Raw genomic sequence first — 19,822 nt, 5'->3', positions numbered from 1 at the left:
TGTCATCTGAGCACTGATATTGATATTGCATGTGCTTATAGACAAAAACAAGTAAGAGACAAAATTCAATTTATTATTCAACTAAACTGCAAATATATGAATTTTTTAACATTTATGAAACACTTCTCTAAACAAGGCCATAGGGTCACTGACCCTAAAGAGATTCCCTCCTTGGCACAGTGATCCATTCAACAATTCAGTGTTACAACCAAAACTGATACATACACTTTTCTTTCCTTTATATTTGACATCCTTGACCATGAAAACATACCACTAGAACTTGGAATCACTTTTATGTCTTTATTAGTTCAAAAGTTATTGTATAAAAACAATTTTTCGGTAATGGCGGTTTTCTTGATCTAGCTCCATAACATTTGAAGCTACATCAAATCTGATGACACCTTACTGAATCAGTACAGATTCAGCTACAATTTGGTGTTAGTTGTGCATCTCTAGCTTCATTTGTCACCTCACACTGACACATTTTCTATTTTCCCTATATTTTTGCATATTTTAGATCAACCAGATCCGGAATCCGGATCCGATCATCACCAAACTTTGTTGTTTGATAGAACATTTGACTATATTACACCCTAATTTTTTTCAAGCCTTTCTGCCTTGTTTTTGTGGAGTTAGAAACTAGAATGTCAAAATTCCCCCTATCCCGCAATGGTGAAGAATCCTTTAAAAAATTCCTGGATCCAGATCAGCACTAAATTTAATCACTGTTCCTCTTGTCATTTCCAACCACTCCACCAATTTCCTCAAAAGCTGTTCAAAACATTTTGATTTATCCTGCTGACAAACAGACAGAGAAACAAACAAACGGACCAAAAACATATCCTCCTGGCGGAGGTAATTATTATTCAAACAAACAGCGTGAATAAAGATAAGTTTACCAGACACAGAATTCTGTGGATCCATTGGCTGGCTCCTCTAATGTAATTCTTAGCAAATCACCAGCAGGGAGAGAGAGCAGAAAAGACTGAAGACTCTCTGACTACACTACATTTTTATAATCAGAATCTGCTCTCTGTTGATTGGTCAGAGTCCCATCCATCTTCACGGTCCACCCACTGCACTGTCCCCGTCTCCTTTGATAGGCAAAATCTCCTTCATATCCTTATCAGCTTGTTTTAGGCCTCCTCGGCATGATTTCCAATTCAGGTCGACTTGAAATTATACTTCAACTGACATCATTGATAAAGAAGTGATCCTCCCATGCGTGTGCTTACATGATCAAAAAATGCCATGTCCAGTCCATGTGGCTAACTTGGTCAAACTTTAAATACATGAAAAGCAGGGCCTTGTGTTAGTGGAAATACATTTTCTCAAAGGGGTCCAAGAGTTTTTATTTTTTGCTGGAAAAATGAAGCAAAATTCACAGTCTGCAAAAACACCAGAACAGCTTCAAAGAGACAAAGGGTGACAAAGTGGTTATCCACTTCAGGGGTCAGTATCTCCACCCAAAGTGGGTGGCCTTTCTAAAGTTTGCACTTCTTACCCCAATCAAAACAGACATCATTATGCAGGTGCAAATGAGTTCATTTCTTGGACATTTATCAGGTTAGTGGGTTCAAGGCCCTGAGTCATGGAAATTTACCCCTCTTTTAAACCCACACTTTTAATCCAATATTCATTCTCTTCACAAATCAAGTATTTTACTCAAATTATACTTTTGAATCCAAATTCTGGCCTCATAGTTTTCCTTTGAAAGAAAACATACAATTTGCACAAAATATATTTTCTTCTAAACATCTGCTCACTGTCATCAGAAACACACAACAAACCCCTTTTCTGACATTACATATTATCATGATTGTTGTCATTAGCACATCATCTTTCTTTAACAAAAAATGACACTACACCAGGTTGTTGAAGTACAACCTGATGTGTTCCACCTTTAGTCTGTAGTACTTAAAAACTGCCAAACCAATGTTCATAAAGCAGATTGGAGCAAAGATAACATTCAAAATGTGATCAGGTTGGACTTCTACCTGGGCACAATAATTAGCACTGCTGCATCAGGGCTTTAATCCAACAAAGGTTGTTTCTGTGTGGAGTTTGTGTGGGTATTGTGATTTCCTCCAGCAGGCCAGCAGATGAAGAAAGGACACCTCACCAGAACGTGACTTTTTTTTCCACAGAATGTCACATGACTTGCCAAAGGTTGCCGAACATGACGTCACGCCTCATATTCTTCCTGTTAGGCATCAAGCACTATTTCTGATCTCGTGATTTTTGTAGAACAGTCACCTCTCAAATGTGATTAATGACAACATATCTTTTTACTAAAAATAAATTAGACTACTTTATTTCATAACACAAACAAAATTAGGATCTGTAGAGGTTCTCCCACTGCTCAGAGACATGTATGGGGAATACTTATAGATGTGTTTGGCAACCTTCTATGGTCACATGATAGTGTGTGGAAATGATGTGAAGTTCTGCAGTGTCCTTCATGAGTCGCCCACCAATTTATGGCTACAAACTGACCCCCCAACACATGCACACACACTTAATGTACATTCACATTGCAAATTCTAACTACTCCATTATCATGAAGGATGTTCTAAACCTTTGAACTGATTCTTTTCTAACAAGCTTACATTTTTAACATGCAGATTCTAGACTGTATTTGAACTCCTCTGCTGCCCGAACAGGAAAAGCCCTCTCCTACATCAACAAGTGGCTGTGGTGCTGGCAGATGGTTGGCCCACAGATAAGGTGGAGGAGGCATCTTGACTTGCTCGGGAGTCTGGCATCAACATCTTCTTTGTCACCATCAAGGGCCCTGATGACAGTGAGAAACACAACCTGGTTGAAACCAACTTTGTGGACAAGGTAGAGGACAGTCACTCAGGTGTGTCACTGCTTAATGACAGGCATTAAAACCTGTAGGGTTGAAGTAAAGCTTCGCTTTTTCACGCAGGCAGTGTGTCAGACAAATAGCTTCTTCTCCTTGACCATCGTGTCCACCTGGTTTGCACTGAGGAAGGCTGTGCAGCTGTTGGTGAAACGGTTGTGTAGGGACACCGATCGCGCTGGTGTGCTGAATGCCATCAAAACACATCAACTACTGGAGTGGCGGGACCAACAATGGCGCTGGAATCACCTATTTAGCCGAGTAGCTCTTCAGCAAATCCAAACCCAACAAAAGCAAGATCATGATTGTTATAACAGATGGCCACTCCCATGATGACATCAGAGCACCGGCACTGGTTGTCCATCACCATGGTGAGATGGCCCAACGACATCTGTGAGATAGCATGATATAGCTGTGAAACAAACACCTGCAGAACAGGCTCATGTAGTCCTCTTCGATCCAAAGGGTTCATGCACCAAATTTTGAAGTGTTCTGAGCATTATGGCAAAGAATAAACCACTTTTTAAACTGAGTAGTTGGTTTTCTGCTGGAACCAAAAAATTAGCTGGTTTTACCAGCTGTAACGCTTTGAGAACATCCTTGATTACAAGGGTTCTGCTCAAAACTGGTAAAAACTCGGGCCAGTTCTCAAGATGGCACCAAGGTCCAAAGTGATTAATATCACTTTGAGCAGATGGAATCAGTTAATCAGTGAAATCACCCAGTGGAGTCAGTGGCTGCAAAGAAAACCTGCATCCTCTTGGTCCTTTCTGGAACAAGTTGCCCACCCCTGGGTTAAAGTATGACCAAAGTGGAAAAAGCAGAACATCAAAGATCAGGGCCAGACAGCGGGACAAAGAGAGGAAAGTAGATGTAGACAGGGACTAAAACACAACACAGGGCCGGGCCAGTGTCAAACCTGACAGACGGTTTAGTTGAGTTTTTACTGTACGTGGGACTGAACAATAAATTTACCTCTCAAAACTTGAAGTCGCTTCCATGCCACACAGCTGACTTTATTTTCCCAAATTTTTCTTCTGTTCGGATCTGAAGGGAATCTGTACACCTTGAAGCCCTTGCTGTGACTATTTGTGCATCCAAATGCACAGCAACCCAGCATTTTCCGCGAATGAATAAATAAAATAGCTGGACTTTACATGCAGGACACATTAACAGCCAACGGTATTTTTGCCCCAAGATGGTACTACGAGTCAGGTGACTGATTTTTTTCGACTCATGTCACCACTCTTTCTAATAAAGGCACTCTAATAGACTTGAGCTGACTAATCAGTGTGGCCGCCATCTTGGGTTCCCCCAGTGCATTTATTTGATGTATCCCCAACTACAATAATCCGTAACTCCCCAAATTTTTTACCTGATTTTCCATGGTTTGGTTTCTTAGAAACAGCAGATTCAGGTATGATACAGGATCAATCAATCAATCAATCAATTTTTTTTATATAGCGCCAAATCACAACAAACAGTTGCCCCAAGGCGCTTTATATTGTAAGGCAAGGCCATACAATAATTATGTAAAACCCCAACGGTCAAAACGACCCCCTGTGAGCAAGCACTTGGCTACAGTGGGAAGGAAAAACTCCCTTTTAACAGGAAGAAACCTCCAGCAGAACCAGGCTCAGGGAGGGGCAGTCTTCTGCTGGGACTGGTTGGGGCTGAGGGAGAGAACCAGGAAAAAGACATGCGTGGAGGGGAGCAGAGATCGATCACTAATGATTAAATGCAGAGTGGTGCATACAGAGCAAAAAGAGAAAGAAACAGTGCATCATGGGAACCCCCCAGCAGTCTACGTCTATAGCAGCATAACTAAGGGATGGTTCAGGGTCACCTGATCCAGCCCTAACTATAAGCTTTAGCAAAAAGGAAAGTTTTAAGCCTAATCTTAAAAGTAGAGAGGGTGTCTGTCTCCCTGATCTGAATTGGGAGCTGGTTCCACAGGAGAGGAGCCTGAAAGCTGAAGGCTCTTGCCTCCCATTTCTACTCTTACAACCCTAGGAACTACAAGTAAGCCTGCAGTCTGAGAGCGAAGCGCTCTATTGGGGTGATATGGTACTACGACGGTCCCTAAGATAAGATGGGACCTGATTATTCAAAACCTTATAAGTAAGAAGAAGAATTTTAAATTCTATTCTAGAATTAACAGGAAGCCAATGAAGAGAGGCCAATATGGGTGAGATATGCTCTCTCCTTCTAGTCCCCGTCAGTACTCTAGCTGCAGCATTTTGAATTAACTGAAGGCTTTTTAGGGAACTTTTAGGACAACCTGATAATAATGAATTACAATAGTCCAGCCTAGAGGAAATAAATGCATGAATTAGTTTTTCAGCATCACTCTGAGACAAGACCTTTCTGATTTTAGAGGATATTGCGTAAATGCAAAAAAGCAGTCCTACATATTTGTTAATATGCGCTTTGAATGACATATCCTGATCAAAAATGACTCCAAGATTTCTCACAGTATTACTAGAGGTCAGGGTAATGCCATCCACAGTAAGGATCTGGTTAGACACCATGTTTCTAAGATTTGTGGGGCCAAGTACAATAACTTCAGTTTTATCTGAGTTTAAAAGCAGGAAATTAGAGGTCATCCATGTCTTTATGTCTGTAAGACACTCCTGCAGTTTAGCTAATTGTGTGTGTGTTGTCTGGCTTCATGGATAGATAAAGCTGGGTATCATCTGCGTAACAATGAAAATTTAAGCAATACCGTCTAATAATACTGCCTAAGGGAAGCATATATAAAGTGAATAAAATTGGTCCTAGCACAGAACCTTGTGGAACTCCATAATTAACTTTAGTCTGTGAAGAAGATTCCCCATTTACATGAACAAATTGTAATCTATTAGACAAATATGATTCAAACCACCGCAGCGCAGTGCCTTTAATACCTATGGCATGCTCTAATCTCTGTAATAAAATTTTATGGTCAACAGTATCAAAAGCAGCACTGAGGTCTAACAGAACAAGCACAGAGATGAGTCCACTGTCCGAGGCCTATAAGAAGATCATTTGTAACCTTCACTAATGCTGTTTCTGTACTATGATGAATTCTAAAACCTGACTGAAACTCTTCAAATAGACCATTCCTCTGCAGATGATCAGTTAGCTGTTTTACAACTACCCTTTCAAGAATTTTGAGAGAAAAGGAAGGTTGGAGATTGCCTATAATTAGCTAAGATAACTGGGTCAAGTGATGGCTTTTTAAGTAATGGTTTAATTACTGCCACCTTAAAGCCTGTGGTACATAGCCAACTAACAAAGATAGATTGATCATATTAAGATCGAAGCATTAAATAATGGTAGGGCTTCCTTGAGCAGCCTGGTAGGAATGGGGTCTAATAAACATGTTGATGGTTTGGATGAAGTAACTAATGAAAATAACTCAGACAGAACAATCGGAGAGAAAGAGTCTAACCAAATACCGGCATCACTGAAAGCAGCCAAAGATAACGATACGTCTTTGGGATGGTTATGAGTAATTTTTTCTCTAATAGTTAAAATTTTGTTAGCAAAGAAAGTCATGAACTCATTACTAGTTAAAGTTAATGGAATACTCAGCTCAATAGAGCTCTGACTCTTGTCAGCCTGGCTACAGTGCTGAAAAGAAACCTGGGGTTGTTCTTATTTTCTTCAATTAGTGATGAGTAGAAAGATGTCCTAGCTTACGGAGGGCTTTTTTATAGAGCAACAGACTCTTTTTCCAGGCTAAGTGAAGATCTTCTAAATTAGTGAGACGCCATTTCCTCTCCAACTTACGGGTTATCTGCTTTAAGCTACGAGTTTGAGAGTTATACCATGGAGTCAGACACTTCTGATTTAAAGCTCTCTTTTTCAGAGGAGCTACAGCATCCAAAGCTGTCTTCAATGAGGATTGTAAAACTATTGACGAGATACTCTATCTCCCTTACAGAGTTTAGGTAGCTACTCTGCACTGTGTTGTTATATGGCATTAGAGAACATAAGAAGGAATCATATCCTTAAACCTAGTTACAGCGCTTTCTGAAAGACTTCTAGTGTAATGAAACTTATTCCCTACTGCTGGGTAGTCCATCAGAGTAAATGTAAATGTTATTAAAAAATGATCAGACAGAAGGGAGTTTTCAGGGAATACTGTTAAGTCTTCTATTTCCATACCATAAGTCAGAACAAGATCTAAGATATGATTAAAGTGGTGGGTGGACTCATTTACTTTTTGAGCAAAGCCAATAGAGTCTAATAATAGATTAAATGCAGTGTTGAGGCTGTCATTCTCAGCATCTGTGTGGATGTTAAAAATCGCCCACTATAATTATCTTATCTGAGCTAAGCACTAAGTCAGACAAAAGGTCTGAAATTCACAGAGAAACTCACAGTAACGACCAGGTGGACGATAGATAATAACAAATAAAACTGGTTTTTGGGACTTCCAATTTGGATGGACAAGACTAAGAGACAAGCTTCAAATGAATTAAAGCTCTGTCTGGGTTTTTGATTAATTAATAAGCTGGAATGGAAGATTGCTGCTAATCCACCGCCCCGGCCCGTGCTACGAGCATTCTGACAGGTTAGTGTGACTCGGGGGTGTTGACTCATTTAAACTAACATATTCATCCTGCTGTAACCAGGTTTCTGTTAGGCAGAATAAATCAATATGTTGATCAATTATTATATCATTTACCAACAGGGACTTAGAAGAGAGAGACCTAATGTTTAATAGACCACATTTAACTGTTTTAGTCTGTGGTGCAGTTGAAGGGTGCTATATATTTTTTCTTTTTGAATTTTTATGCTTAAATAGATTTTTGCTGGTTATTGGTAGTCTGGGAGCAGCACCGTCTCTACGGGGATGGGGTAATGAGGGGATGGCAGGGGAGAGAAGCTGCAGAGAGGTGTGTAAGACTACAACTCTGCTTCCTGGTCCCAACCCTGGATAGTCACGGTTTGGAGGATTTAAGAAAATAGCCAGATTTCTAGAAATGAGAGCTGCTCCATCCAAAGTGGGATGGATGCCGTCTCTCCTAACAAGACCAGGTTTTCCCCAGAAGCTTTGCCAATTATCTATGATGCTGTCACACATTTAAAATACATACTTTCATGCTTCAAGACTTTGTCTTACGCTCTTTAACAAAGACATATACTTGTGTGAAGCACACTTGAGGGCAACTTTGTTTGTGATTTGATGCTATATTAATGAAAATAAGTTGAATTGAAAGAAAAAAAAAATACACATGCTATGACCAGGGCAGGTGCTAGCCTTTGGGTGCCCTAAGCACAATGCTTTGTGGTGCCCCCCGCCCTCCAGAAATGAACAATAATTCAGAATTTGTCAGTGCAGTTCTCTTTATTTCCAAAATAACTTCTCAATACTCAATATTAAATTGTTATTATTTGAATAATAATGTATTAATGTTTTGAAAACAGCTACAAATAAATAATTTTGCATTAACAATGGCACCAAACATGACAAAAAATTAATCTAAAATTTTAAATAAATAAATACCACCACCATTATTAAAAAAATTAATAATAACTACAGTATGTAGTTAATTAATTAAACTCATCTCAGAAAAAAAAAAAATGTTAAACTTTTTTCATGTTTCAGCTTTTAACACATGATTTCATACTTTTCTCCCATTTAGATCATTGTCAGGTCAGTTCTCTTTATATTTTTGGACCATTTCATGGATGAAACATCATAAAGTCAATGTAAATTTTCACAAATATTTGACATTTTACAGACTAAATTCATTCTGAAAATAATCAGACTAATAATGAGAAGAATCAGCAGCTGCAGCATTAAACAAGGTGTACAGAACTAAAACATTCAGCAGGATCTAAATCGTGATTTTGAAGGAAAATGTTCAATTACACGGTAGTTAAGGCTTATTTAATGTCAGTGAGCATATCTGGGAATTTAATTGCATGTAGAATTTAAAGCATCAAGTGTTTCAGAGCCCTGGCTGCAGACAAAGGCTCATTCAGCTCTCTGTAGCCTAATTCCTGAAAACATGATTCCAAAAATGATCCGGGTGAGGTCACATGAGAGATTATTAAAGTGATGCAAAAAAAACAGGAATGGATTGGAACAAAAAATAATAATTTGGGCAAAATATAAATTTTAACTACATTGATTCTACCAGTTAGAGAAAGTGGAAGGCTACTCCACCGTTTCAGGTCAGATTTAATCTTTGCGTTAAAGGGAGCAAAGTTATCTGAAAATATACTAGATAATGAACGTCTCAGTAATAGCCAGGTATTTAAAGCTGGTGCTATTAAACTGAAATGGGAATACAGACTGGTCAAGTTTCAGTGCAACCTTACTAACTGGAAAGCATTCATTTTTTCCCCAAATGTAATTTATACCCAGAAAGATGGTAGGAATAGAAGCAATAGGATTGGCAATATATAACAAATAATAAAAAGAATATATAATAAAAGATCATCAGCATACAGCGATGTTCAAACTGTAAAAGCTGGTACATCTGATTTTTGTTCGATTTTTCCAAAATTTCTATAGCACTTGTGTTGCAACACCAGTTTATTTATAAAGTGGTGAACTGCAAAAAAAGTCCTATTTTATTATACTGTAAATATAAAAGCATAAAATAAATGTAGTCAAATATTCATCCATAATTATTGCTGTTTTTTTTTTCATCTCGACTACGCATGTATGTAAAAAAAGGGCACACCACATATGTGACAAAACCATGATTTGTACCACTGAAATAAATTGCAAAATGCTGTGAAATGGGTAATTTGCGTATATTTAGATTATTAAAATAATACACGTACGTATTATTTAATATATACAAATATTACATATTTGTATATAAAAATACATACGTACACGTACGTGTACGTATTTGGTTGTTTTGACCAACTTGGCCGAAGTTGAATATTTGATCAATTTAACACAAATGAATGTCACAGCTACAGCAAGTAAATATCTTGTTGAAACAGTTTAACATAAAATACTTACTTGAATTTATGTTGCCGTTATCTTTGCTCAAAGTATTGTTAGCATCGCCTGAGTTTAGCTAACTGCAGCGCATCGCTCCCACCTAGCGGTCACAGAGAGAAGTGCAGGTACCGGAAGTGTAAACGGCGGCCATCTTACTACACCCGGAGCAAACTTTCTTGTTTGTGTACTGTTGGCATGGTAACCGCCCCCTCCCCTCGTATGACTCCGTTTGTTGTTTTTTTTTTTTTTTTACGTTGATGACGTTGGAGCCAGCGGCCTGAAACCTGGTCAGTCTGCGCTGGAGACCCCGAGAAGACACACAAATTACACGGAGCTCAATTAAAATCACGAAAATGTCATCTTGGTCATATGCAGACACAACTGGTAATTTAATTCTGTTTCTATCCCTTAATGTGACAGTTAATTTGAACATAAACAAAGCGGTAATGCTTATTCATTTTTTCCTTGTCAACAGTGTTGTGATCGTTTCTTTGAACTTACAACACTCTGGGATACCTCCCTTCTTTATCAACAAATATTCTGCTCCTTAAATGTACAAATTAAACAGCAATACAAACACTTTAGCTTCTTTAAAAAAGCTAGAACTGCAAACATTCCTTACTCTTTATTTTCTTTATTATTGTCATTTACTTCCTATCACTTGCTAGCTTATCGAACAAAAAAGTAGCAGTGGCTGTTTTCACAAATGTTTTTTTTAAAAATCAGGTAATTGTTAGATTTTCTCTCACTTCTGAATAAATTATTACTAGTTGCACATGATTGGACACCTCCAGTACTTATTTGTCTTGTGTGTGTGTGTTTTATTCAACATATCTGACCTTTTGTTATATTTTTTCCTCTGGAGTTCGAGAGGATGTCACGGGGAGAATAAATTACTGACTGATGCTGTGTTCACATGTCAACGGTATATAAACTGTCAAAGCAGTCATCATCTTCAGTGGCAGACTTAGGCGATGCTGTGAGATGCATCATTTTTCAATATTAACAACATGGACAAAAATTTACTTAATTGAAAGATATAACAGAGTTTTAAACATTTTCCAGTTATAATTAAAACATGAAGCCCTGGCTCTGTAAAAGTTAACATTTTATGAGGCTATAGATTAATTCCTCTTTGTAATATCACATAAATTATTTACATTTACTGGATTAAAACCAGGTGAGTTTCTGCACCTAACTATTCCGTCGCTCGCTGTCCATCTTTCCTCCTTGTTAAATGTGAAACATCTGGTTTATTGTTCTTGCTGCACTAAATTAGTAAATTAAATTAAATTAACTAAAAACTAAATTCTAGCAACAAAAATTGAAAATGTTTAATTTTTGAAGGCCAGTGCCATTGCAGTGTGCGGCTGCTGCATTCACAGTCAGAGGTGGAAGAATTTTTCCGCCAGCCACTTTATCATCTGCCGCTTACAGCCAACATATGAATGCATCATGAGTGAACGCTTGATGTTAAACCAACCAAACTCATCCATTCTATGGGATCTCTCTCCTCTGACAGTGACCCATGATGCACCTCCTGCTCCTTTGCCATGTGAGGTGTATCCAGGACAGACTCTCTACGGATCCTCTCGCTATCTCGTCCTTGACTTCATTGGTGAAGGACAGTTTGGAAAAGTGGCCAAATGTCGTAACATCGATACAGCTGCCACCGTGGCTGTTAAGATCCTGAAAAAGGAACAAGCTGCTGAGAGAGGTAGCTCATCCACCTTTTTTTCATTGTTAATGATGCTAAAGCCTATAATGATGAAATCTGACCTCCTGACTTTGTTGTTTATCTGTTAGATGCCATCAGCGTCCTCAAGCCCATGAAGAGCTGCGTCCTTCAGTTCCATGAATGCTTTGAGGACGTGGGTCGGACCTGTATGTCCTTTGAGATGCTGGACAGGAGTCTGGAAAAGCTGCTGGAGGACAAGGGATGGATGCCACTGCATCTCAAAGAGATCCGGCCAATCACACAGCAGGTATAAATGTGTTTTTGCTGACTGGAGACAGTAATCTGCAGAACATGTTTGTATTTATGAATGAAAGCAGATGGCAAACAGCTCAGAATATTGAGAACTTTGATTTATTCTTGCAGCTGCTGCTGGCGTTGGAGTCTCTGGGTGGTCTTGGACTCATCCACTCTGACCTGAAGCTGGACAACATCATGCTGGTGGACCAGCAGGCCGAGCCTTTCAGGGTCAAACTGATCGACTTCGGTGTGGCCTTCAAAGTCTCCAGCATTCCTCTTGGACTGATGGTCCAGACTCTGGGTTTCAGGTCAGTTCAACTGACGAAAATCATTCATTCATGTGTTTGACACATCTTGATAAGTGAGTTGTATTCAGTGTTCATGGCTTAATTTTGAAGAGTTTTGTTCCAAAATGTCATATCTCCATTTTCTTTGTTCTGAGAAAAAAAAGTTTTATTTATTTATTTATTTTGTTTTAAATGTTGACAAATCCAAGTGTTGGTGATGGGGTGGACAACAACTGCATAAGTGATGGTGATTGGCTAAAGAAGAGTAAAATTTCATAAGACAACCAGAGGCAGAGGTGAATGAATGAATGAATGAATGAATGAATGAATGGATTTATTCGGCGCACACACACAAATCCGAAAGAACAGAAACATACCAATAATATGAATGTTATATAAACAAGCCTGTGAGTCCAAAAGGGTGTGGGCAGAAGCAAAGCTTATCAACGCCCACCCCTGCTAGAATGAGTCCAACAATTATAACAGTCATAACAACACATACACAAATTCACAACACACTACATATCAACACAGACATACACTTCAATATTCAATTACATTTCAATTCATGTATAAGTATGTTATGTATAAAGCGCCAAATCACAGCAAACTTGGCCCAAGTCACTCCATATTAACCCTGCCGACCCCCAGAGCAAGCACTAGGCAACTGTGGTGAGGAAAAACTCCCTCTTAGGAAGAAACCTCAAGCAGACCAGGCTCTAGGGCAGGGGTGGGCGTCGAGGGCCGAGACACTGCAGGTTTTCCGTGTAACCAATCACCTCAGCAGGTGGGTTGCTGATGAGCTTCTGCTCTGAACATAAACACCTGGTTGTCAATGAAATCACCTGCTCTTTAATGAAATCACCCGCTGAGGCGATTGGTTGCATGGAAAACCTGCAGTGTCTCGGCCCTTTATGGCACATGATTGCCCACCCCTGCTCTAGGGGGTGACCCTCTGCTTGGGCCGTGCATATATACCTGTATACGTACATACATACACACACATTATATACATATATACACACACATATACACACTCACATATATACCTATATACATACCCACTAACACATAAATAAATATACACTACATATATATACACATACATACATTTATACCTACACATTCATATACATACCCCTACACATATACAGATATATATACACGGACACATATACATACATACATACACACACACACACACACAAGTATACATATATACACATACATACTACATATATGCATATACATATATACACACACATATACACGTACATATACATACATATTGACTGATTGATCATTTATTTTGAGTTTTACAAAATAAGCATTTATTTGACATCTACATTTACCCACATTGGGTTGAACAGGAGATACAAACATACACGCATACATACCCGCGCACTTAACCCGAAAAGGGGTGGGATGAGACGAACTTATTAATCCCACCCCCAAATACCCATATGTTATTACGACTACCGAGTGTGACCAATATTCCTTTTTTATTACTATGTAATTGATATCATACGTATATTAGTGATGAGTATCTATAATAATAATAATAATAATGATGATAAACACAATTCCCACCATAATAGACAGTAATAATGACACTAATTATTGTCAATCAAAAAAAAATTTTTTTTATTTCTATTATTATTATTACTACCATTTTTTTTTATTGCTATTGATATTGCTGGGTGTCATTCCTTAAGCCATTTTCATATGTCAATAAATTCCCCACATTTACTCAGAAAATGACTATTTAAAAGGACTATTCTTGTGTGTGTCGATGGTAATTCTGTCTCCAATATATATATATATATTATATATATATATATATATATATATTATATATATATTATATATATATATATATATATATATATATACACACACACACACACACACACACAATCATACATGCGAACATACATACACAAAATACACACATCAACTATACACACATGTATACACATAATACATATACATATATACAATTATGCTACATTCATTTTATTAATTTAATTACCTTAACTTTTTTATTAATTATCATTATTATTATCATTATTTTCTTTTTTTTTTTTCCCCTTCCCCTCCTTCCCCATTTGTCATGTGTGTGGTGCATTAAAAGATGCAAAGTATTTTGTAAACCTGCTGCCAGAGGGGGGTCGCCCCCTGACACAGGTCCACCCTTTGCTGAATGTCCTAGGATCTGCATTAAAAGACAAGGTTTTGGAGTCTGCTGGCAGAAGGGGGAGACCTTTGAGCAACAGACCCCCACTTGCCGACCCTGATCTAGTGATAATGATGTAAGTGATGTAAGAGGGGGAAACAAGGAGGAAAGGAAAAGTCTTTTTATGTATCAATAAACTTACATATGTACATATTTATATAAATGTAAACATAGATATACATATATGTATATATACATACATACACACCCACATATACATATACACACACATATATACTGTTATGTGTCGGACGCAGCCCGGAGAACCGACCAGCGTTTGAAGGACCCAGTATAAAATAAGCAGAGCACGGTACAAAGGATAACAGAGTTTAATGAACATAACAGTGCTGTGAAAAATATAAAAGTGCGCGGTCTGGCGTGGTGGATTGCGGTGCGCTCCCAGCAGCGCTAACGGTCCGGAGCCAGAACTGGTTCGGAACCCAAAGGACCCCGCCGACACCCCCCAGTGGCCGCGACAAACCGAGTCTGTGAAAGAAGGAATCATTATGTGAGTCCACACTCAACACACAGAGAGAACGCTCAAAGGTGCACAAACAGCAAACACTTCCTGGCTTAATTACTAATCAGCTTCCCACCCTGCAGGCATGGAACATCCAGTTCACAAACTCACTGCAGCGGAAGGTGATTTAAACGACCAACATACAGCTCAATATAATAAGGTGTGAGGGACACCACATTTACTGATTGTATAAATGTTAGTCACAAAATCTAACGTACCTCAGGAAGTGTGCTGACGAGCATGAGACCTCACCCCCCTCCTCTTTCACAGACCATGCATCAAACCTGGACGTTCTCTGCATCCACTGATGATGAGATGGGCTCCCGAGACGACGATCTCACCCGTCTGTCACAAGGTCGAGTCTCTGGCAAATACACACTGTGTACTCCAGTTCTTAAATGCCACCATGTTCCAATCCATGTAGATGCACCACAGGCTGTGAGTCCTGACGAGCCGCAGGTGATCAGGGTGAGGTCCTGATAACTCAGCTAAACAGCCACTCAGTCCCAAATGCAAGCCACCTGGAAGGAAAAACAAAAGACAGAAACAAAAAGGCAGCCAGGCCCCCCAGCCATACAACATATACATATATATACATATATATATATATATATATATATATATATATATATATATATATATATATATATATATATATATATATACACATACATATTTTCCCCCTCTCTCTAAGTTATTACCATCATCACCATACTTCTATTTGACTAGCATTTCAAACTACAGATCATGATGTATAAAAATAGTACTTTTGAACCATGGTTACGACACCCGGCAATAACAGGTATTATGCAAATATGTTAACATCTATTATACATATTAACAAACCTATAGTAAGATTTTATTATCATTATATCATTTTTTTTATAATATAGTTTACAATTATGGCTATGATATATATAATTAAATTGATGTACAGGGTAATTCCAAGTATTTTATGAAAGTTTGTGTGTCCTAGCGAGACCCCTTCTATGCTGACAAGGCAAAAAAGCAAAGGTAAAATTAACTAGAAATAAATTAAAAAGACGTGACGATCACACACCTCTCTCCCTCATTCATGTATTTCAACAGACCCATTTCTTTGTATCTTTTTTTGAATTGATGGATGTTAGGACATCGCTTGAGCTGAGGTGCCAAACTATTCCACAGCTTAATGCCACACACGGACACACAGAAACTTTCCTGGTAGTTCTCACTGCCTTGACTTTAAAGTTACCACATCCCCTCAAGTATAGCTTCTTCTCTCTGGGTGAAGATACTCAAAATATTACTAGGTAATGAGTTTTTATACTGGCTTTATATAATACATTGTGCGTGTGAAAATTAACCAGATCTGGCATTTGCAACAATTTGATTGCAAAAATAGACTATTGTGTGATCAAGATATCCTACCTTATAGATGATTCTTATTGCCCGCTTTTGGATTATACAGAGGAGATTGTAGCAACTTTTGTAATGTTACCCCAGATTTCTATACAATATGTTAAGTAAGGAGAGATTAAAGAACAATACAATAAATATATGCATTATGATCCAGAAAATATTTTGCTTTGTACATAATAGAGACATTCTTGGAACTTTTTATGTATGTGGCTGATATGAGACTTCCAGCTTAATTACCATCGATGGTTATCCCTAAAAATTTGACTTCTGACACTTTATCTATTTCGACACCGTCTATATTTATTGGTAAATTAGAATTGACATTATTATTTCCAAAAAACATGACTTTAGTCTTTTTTATATTTAGGGATAATTTATTAATATTCAACCAAGTTTTCAGCTTAATTAATTCACTATTTACCACATTAATAAGTTTGCTATAGTATCACTGGATAGAATATATTGGTATCATCTGCAATAATAATAATTTTAATAATTGTGACACATTAAATATGTCATTTATATAAAGATTAAAAAAATGTGGACCCAGTATGGATCCCTGTGGGACCCCACAAGGGATGCCCAAACACCCAGATTTAAATGCACCCATCTGCACAAACTGATGTCTCTCTGTTAAATAGCTTTGAATCCAGTTCCAAGCCACTCCCCTGATACCATATCTTTCCAATTTATTGAGTAGAATTGAGTGATTAAGTGTGTCAAACGCTTTCTTTAAATCAATGAATATTCCAACTATATAGTTTTTACTATCTAAGGTGTTTGTAATTTCTTGTATTGCTTCAATTATTGCAAGTGAAGTTGACGTACCAGACCTAAACCCATATTGACATTCATTAATTATGTTATATTTTTCTATAAAGGATCCTAACCTGTTGTTAAAAAGCTTTTCTAAAATTTTGGAAAATTGTGGAAGTAGAGAGACCGGTCTGTAGTTTGTGAAGATATGTTTATTTCCATTTTTGTATAGTGGAATAACTTGTGCCATCTTCATTTTGATCAGGAATGTCCCAGTTTGAAATGACAAGTTACATATATGAGTCAGGGGTTTTGATATGCTTTTGATTATTGTTTTTACTAGCTTCATATCTATGTCATAACAGTCAGTTGATTTTTTATTTTTTACATTTATTAACAATATCTATTATTTCGGCTTCACTAACACTGGAGAGAAACATTGTGTTTGGATTGATTTTTATGAGTGATTCCTGCTCCTTGTTACAACCATCGGGAATTTTTGCTGCCAAGTCAGGTCCAATATTAACAAGAAGTTATTAAAACCATTAACATGTATACATATTATAGATGTCCTGGTTCTTATCAATAAAATAATTTGGATAAGATTACCTCTTACCTTATTTTTGATTATAGTGTTAAGAATTTCCCAGATTCTCTTGGTGTCATTTTATTATTATTAATAGATTGGTATAATATAATTTCTTGCTGGCTCTGATTATATTAGTTAGTTTGTTTTTATATAATTTATATCTATGTTCAGATTCTTTTGTCCTTGGTCTAACAAATTGTCTGTATAATGTATTCTTCTTTTTACAAGCATTTTGTAGACCTTTTGTTAACCATGGACTTTTGACGACAGTACTGTTTTTGTTGACTTGGCGTATTGGACAGTTTATCTCATATAATGAATTGAAAATGTCTAGAAATTTATTGAAGGCACAATCCACATCATTCTCCCTATACACAGTGCGCCAGTCCTGTTTTGTTAAGTCATTATTGAGGTGATCTATTGCTTTTTGGGTTCTTACTCTTTAAATACAGAGTATTGGGGTTTTACCTGAAAATTACAATTGGAGTCATACACAGTGAACACAGGAAGATGGTCAGTTATGTCACAAATCAATAAGCCACTTATATTTTTAGTTTCTATGTTGTTTGTGAAGATGTTATCTATTAGAGTTGCACTATTCAATGTAATTCTGCTTGGCCTGGTGATAACTGGGTATAAGCTCATGCTGTACATTGTGTTTATAAATTCGTCAGTTAATGTGTGCCTACTGGGGTTTATTAAATCAATGTTATAATTTCCACATATAAATATTTTTTTATTTATTGATGAAAACATTCTGTCCACCCAGTTTGTAAATGTAGCCATATTTGAGCCTGGCGCCCTATATAAACAACTTATAATGTTTTTCTTGTTTCCATTATAAATTTCTATTGATATACATTCTAACACATCTTTTATTGTTAACGTCATACTTTCTATTACCTTAAATTTAATATTTTTCCGCACATATATAGCAACACCTCCACCTCCTTTATTCACTCTGTTGATGTAGTTTAGATCCTAACCATCCAACTCAAATTGTATTCCTTTTTGCGCATTGAACCACGTTTCTGAAATTGTTATTATACTAAAGGGTTTTGTAAACTGCTGAAGAAATTCTTTGATACTGTTAAAGTTTGTGTACATACTTCTGCTGTTAAAGTGGATAATTGATAATTTACCTTCTGTTTTAACTGTATTATTGTAATCCTGTTCCGTATAGTAGTTGCAATGAACGGTATCAGTCGAAAAAAACATATTATCCGGGTCTATTTCGTTTTCCAAATCCATTATCTTATGTTTGGTGTACTCAGTTGCTTTTAATTCCAATAATTCCTGGTTTATTATCCTGTGTTGTATTATTTCATCTCCTGAAGTAGAGATTATGGGGTTTGATTCAATGGTTTGTGAAGTAGAACTAGTTGTTGTTTTTTTTACTTTTTTATTTCTCCATACATTGACTCATATTTCATATTTTTCCAGCTCTTTATGTCCTTAATAACCAGCACCTTAGCTACTTCAGGAGACCCATTCAGTTTAATGAAGACTTTACAATTCCTGACCCATGTATTCTGAATTTTGTTTGTTTTCCTTAAGTATCTGGCTTTTTTAGCAATCTCTGCATTTGTTTTTGTCAAGTGATCATTCAAATAAACATTCGTACCTTTCAATTTTCTTCCTTGCCTCAACAATGTGACCTTATCCTTTCTGTTGAGAAACTTCATGATAAGCACAGGAGGAGCGCCTTTCTTCGTAGGGAGAGGGTGACAAGCTTCAAGACAATTTACGTCCAAATCAATGTCCCTGGACGCCAGGAACGCGGCGACCTGTTGTTCCGCAGAGCTCTCCTCCATCTCGCCAGGTTCGAGATCACTGCCCTCGGCCAGTGCGTGGGCATATGAGCGGGGTTTAATCTTTAAATCAGTCACAACCACATCGTTAATCCTTGAGTACTGCTCCAAGTCCTCAACTCTCTTCTCGAGAGCCTCGATCCTCTTGTCCTTGTCCTCTAATAAGGCTCGTAGTCGCGCGACTTCCTCCACTAGCTTGAGTATCTTGTCCTGCTTAATCTTTATGTCAGCTACGTCCAGTGACACTAACTCAAGCGCCTTTTTAACCTCCTCCGACTCCTCCACCACCGAGCTTTTCTTTGGTCCCATTTTGTAGTGATTTCGTCTTCGGCTGTTTACTCTGCTCGGTACCTCACCTGGTAGCAGCGTGGCTAACCGCTAGCCCCGGTCCCAACTGCGCTGAAAGTTACTGTTTACATAAGT

General features: G+C 37.6%; 1 protein-coding gene across 1 annotated transcript; it reads right to left on the bottom strand.

Annotated features, from left to right (window-relative positions):
- Positions 1-770: 770 nt before the first annotated feature.
- On the bottom strand, positions 771-19,739 carry LOC117532287. Its single transcript, XM_034195605.1, has 2 exons — positions 19,213-19,739; positions 771-2,794 (listed from the first exon to the last, which is right to left on the bottom strand). Exons 1-2 carry the CDS (start codon positions 19,706-19,708, stop codon positions 2,682-2,684), a joined length of 609 nt encoding a protein of 202 aa, XP_034051496.1. The 5' UTR covers positions 19,709-19,739; the 3' UTR covers positions 771-2,681.
- Positions 19,740-19,822: the final 83 nt, after the last annotated feature.

The sequence above is a fragment of the Thalassophryne amazonica genome, chromosome 19 (genome assembly GCF_902500255.1).
Source record: "Thalassophryne amazonica chromosome 19, fThaAma1.1, whole genome shotgun sequence".
In the NCBI taxonomy this organism is placed as follows: Eukaryota; Metazoa; Chordata; class Actinopteri; order Batrachoidiformes; family Batrachoididae; genus Thalassophryne; species Thalassophryne amazonica.
The sequence above is the reverse complement of the archived record's forward strand: the minus strand, read 5'-3'. Positions and strand labels throughout refer to the sequence as shown.

What these genes read in the sequence shown, in the direction of transcription:
- LOC117532287 (XM_034195605.1), bottom strand. Translation starts at nt 19,708, where the DNA reads ATGGGACCAAAGAAAAGCTCGGTGGTGGAGGAGTCGGAGGAGGTTAAA. An exon ending in GCAAGGAAGAAAATTGAAAG is followed by an intron (nt 2,795 to 19,212) that starts GTACGAATGTTT and finishes CACTGTCATCAG; the next exon opens with GGCCCTTGATGGTGACAAAG.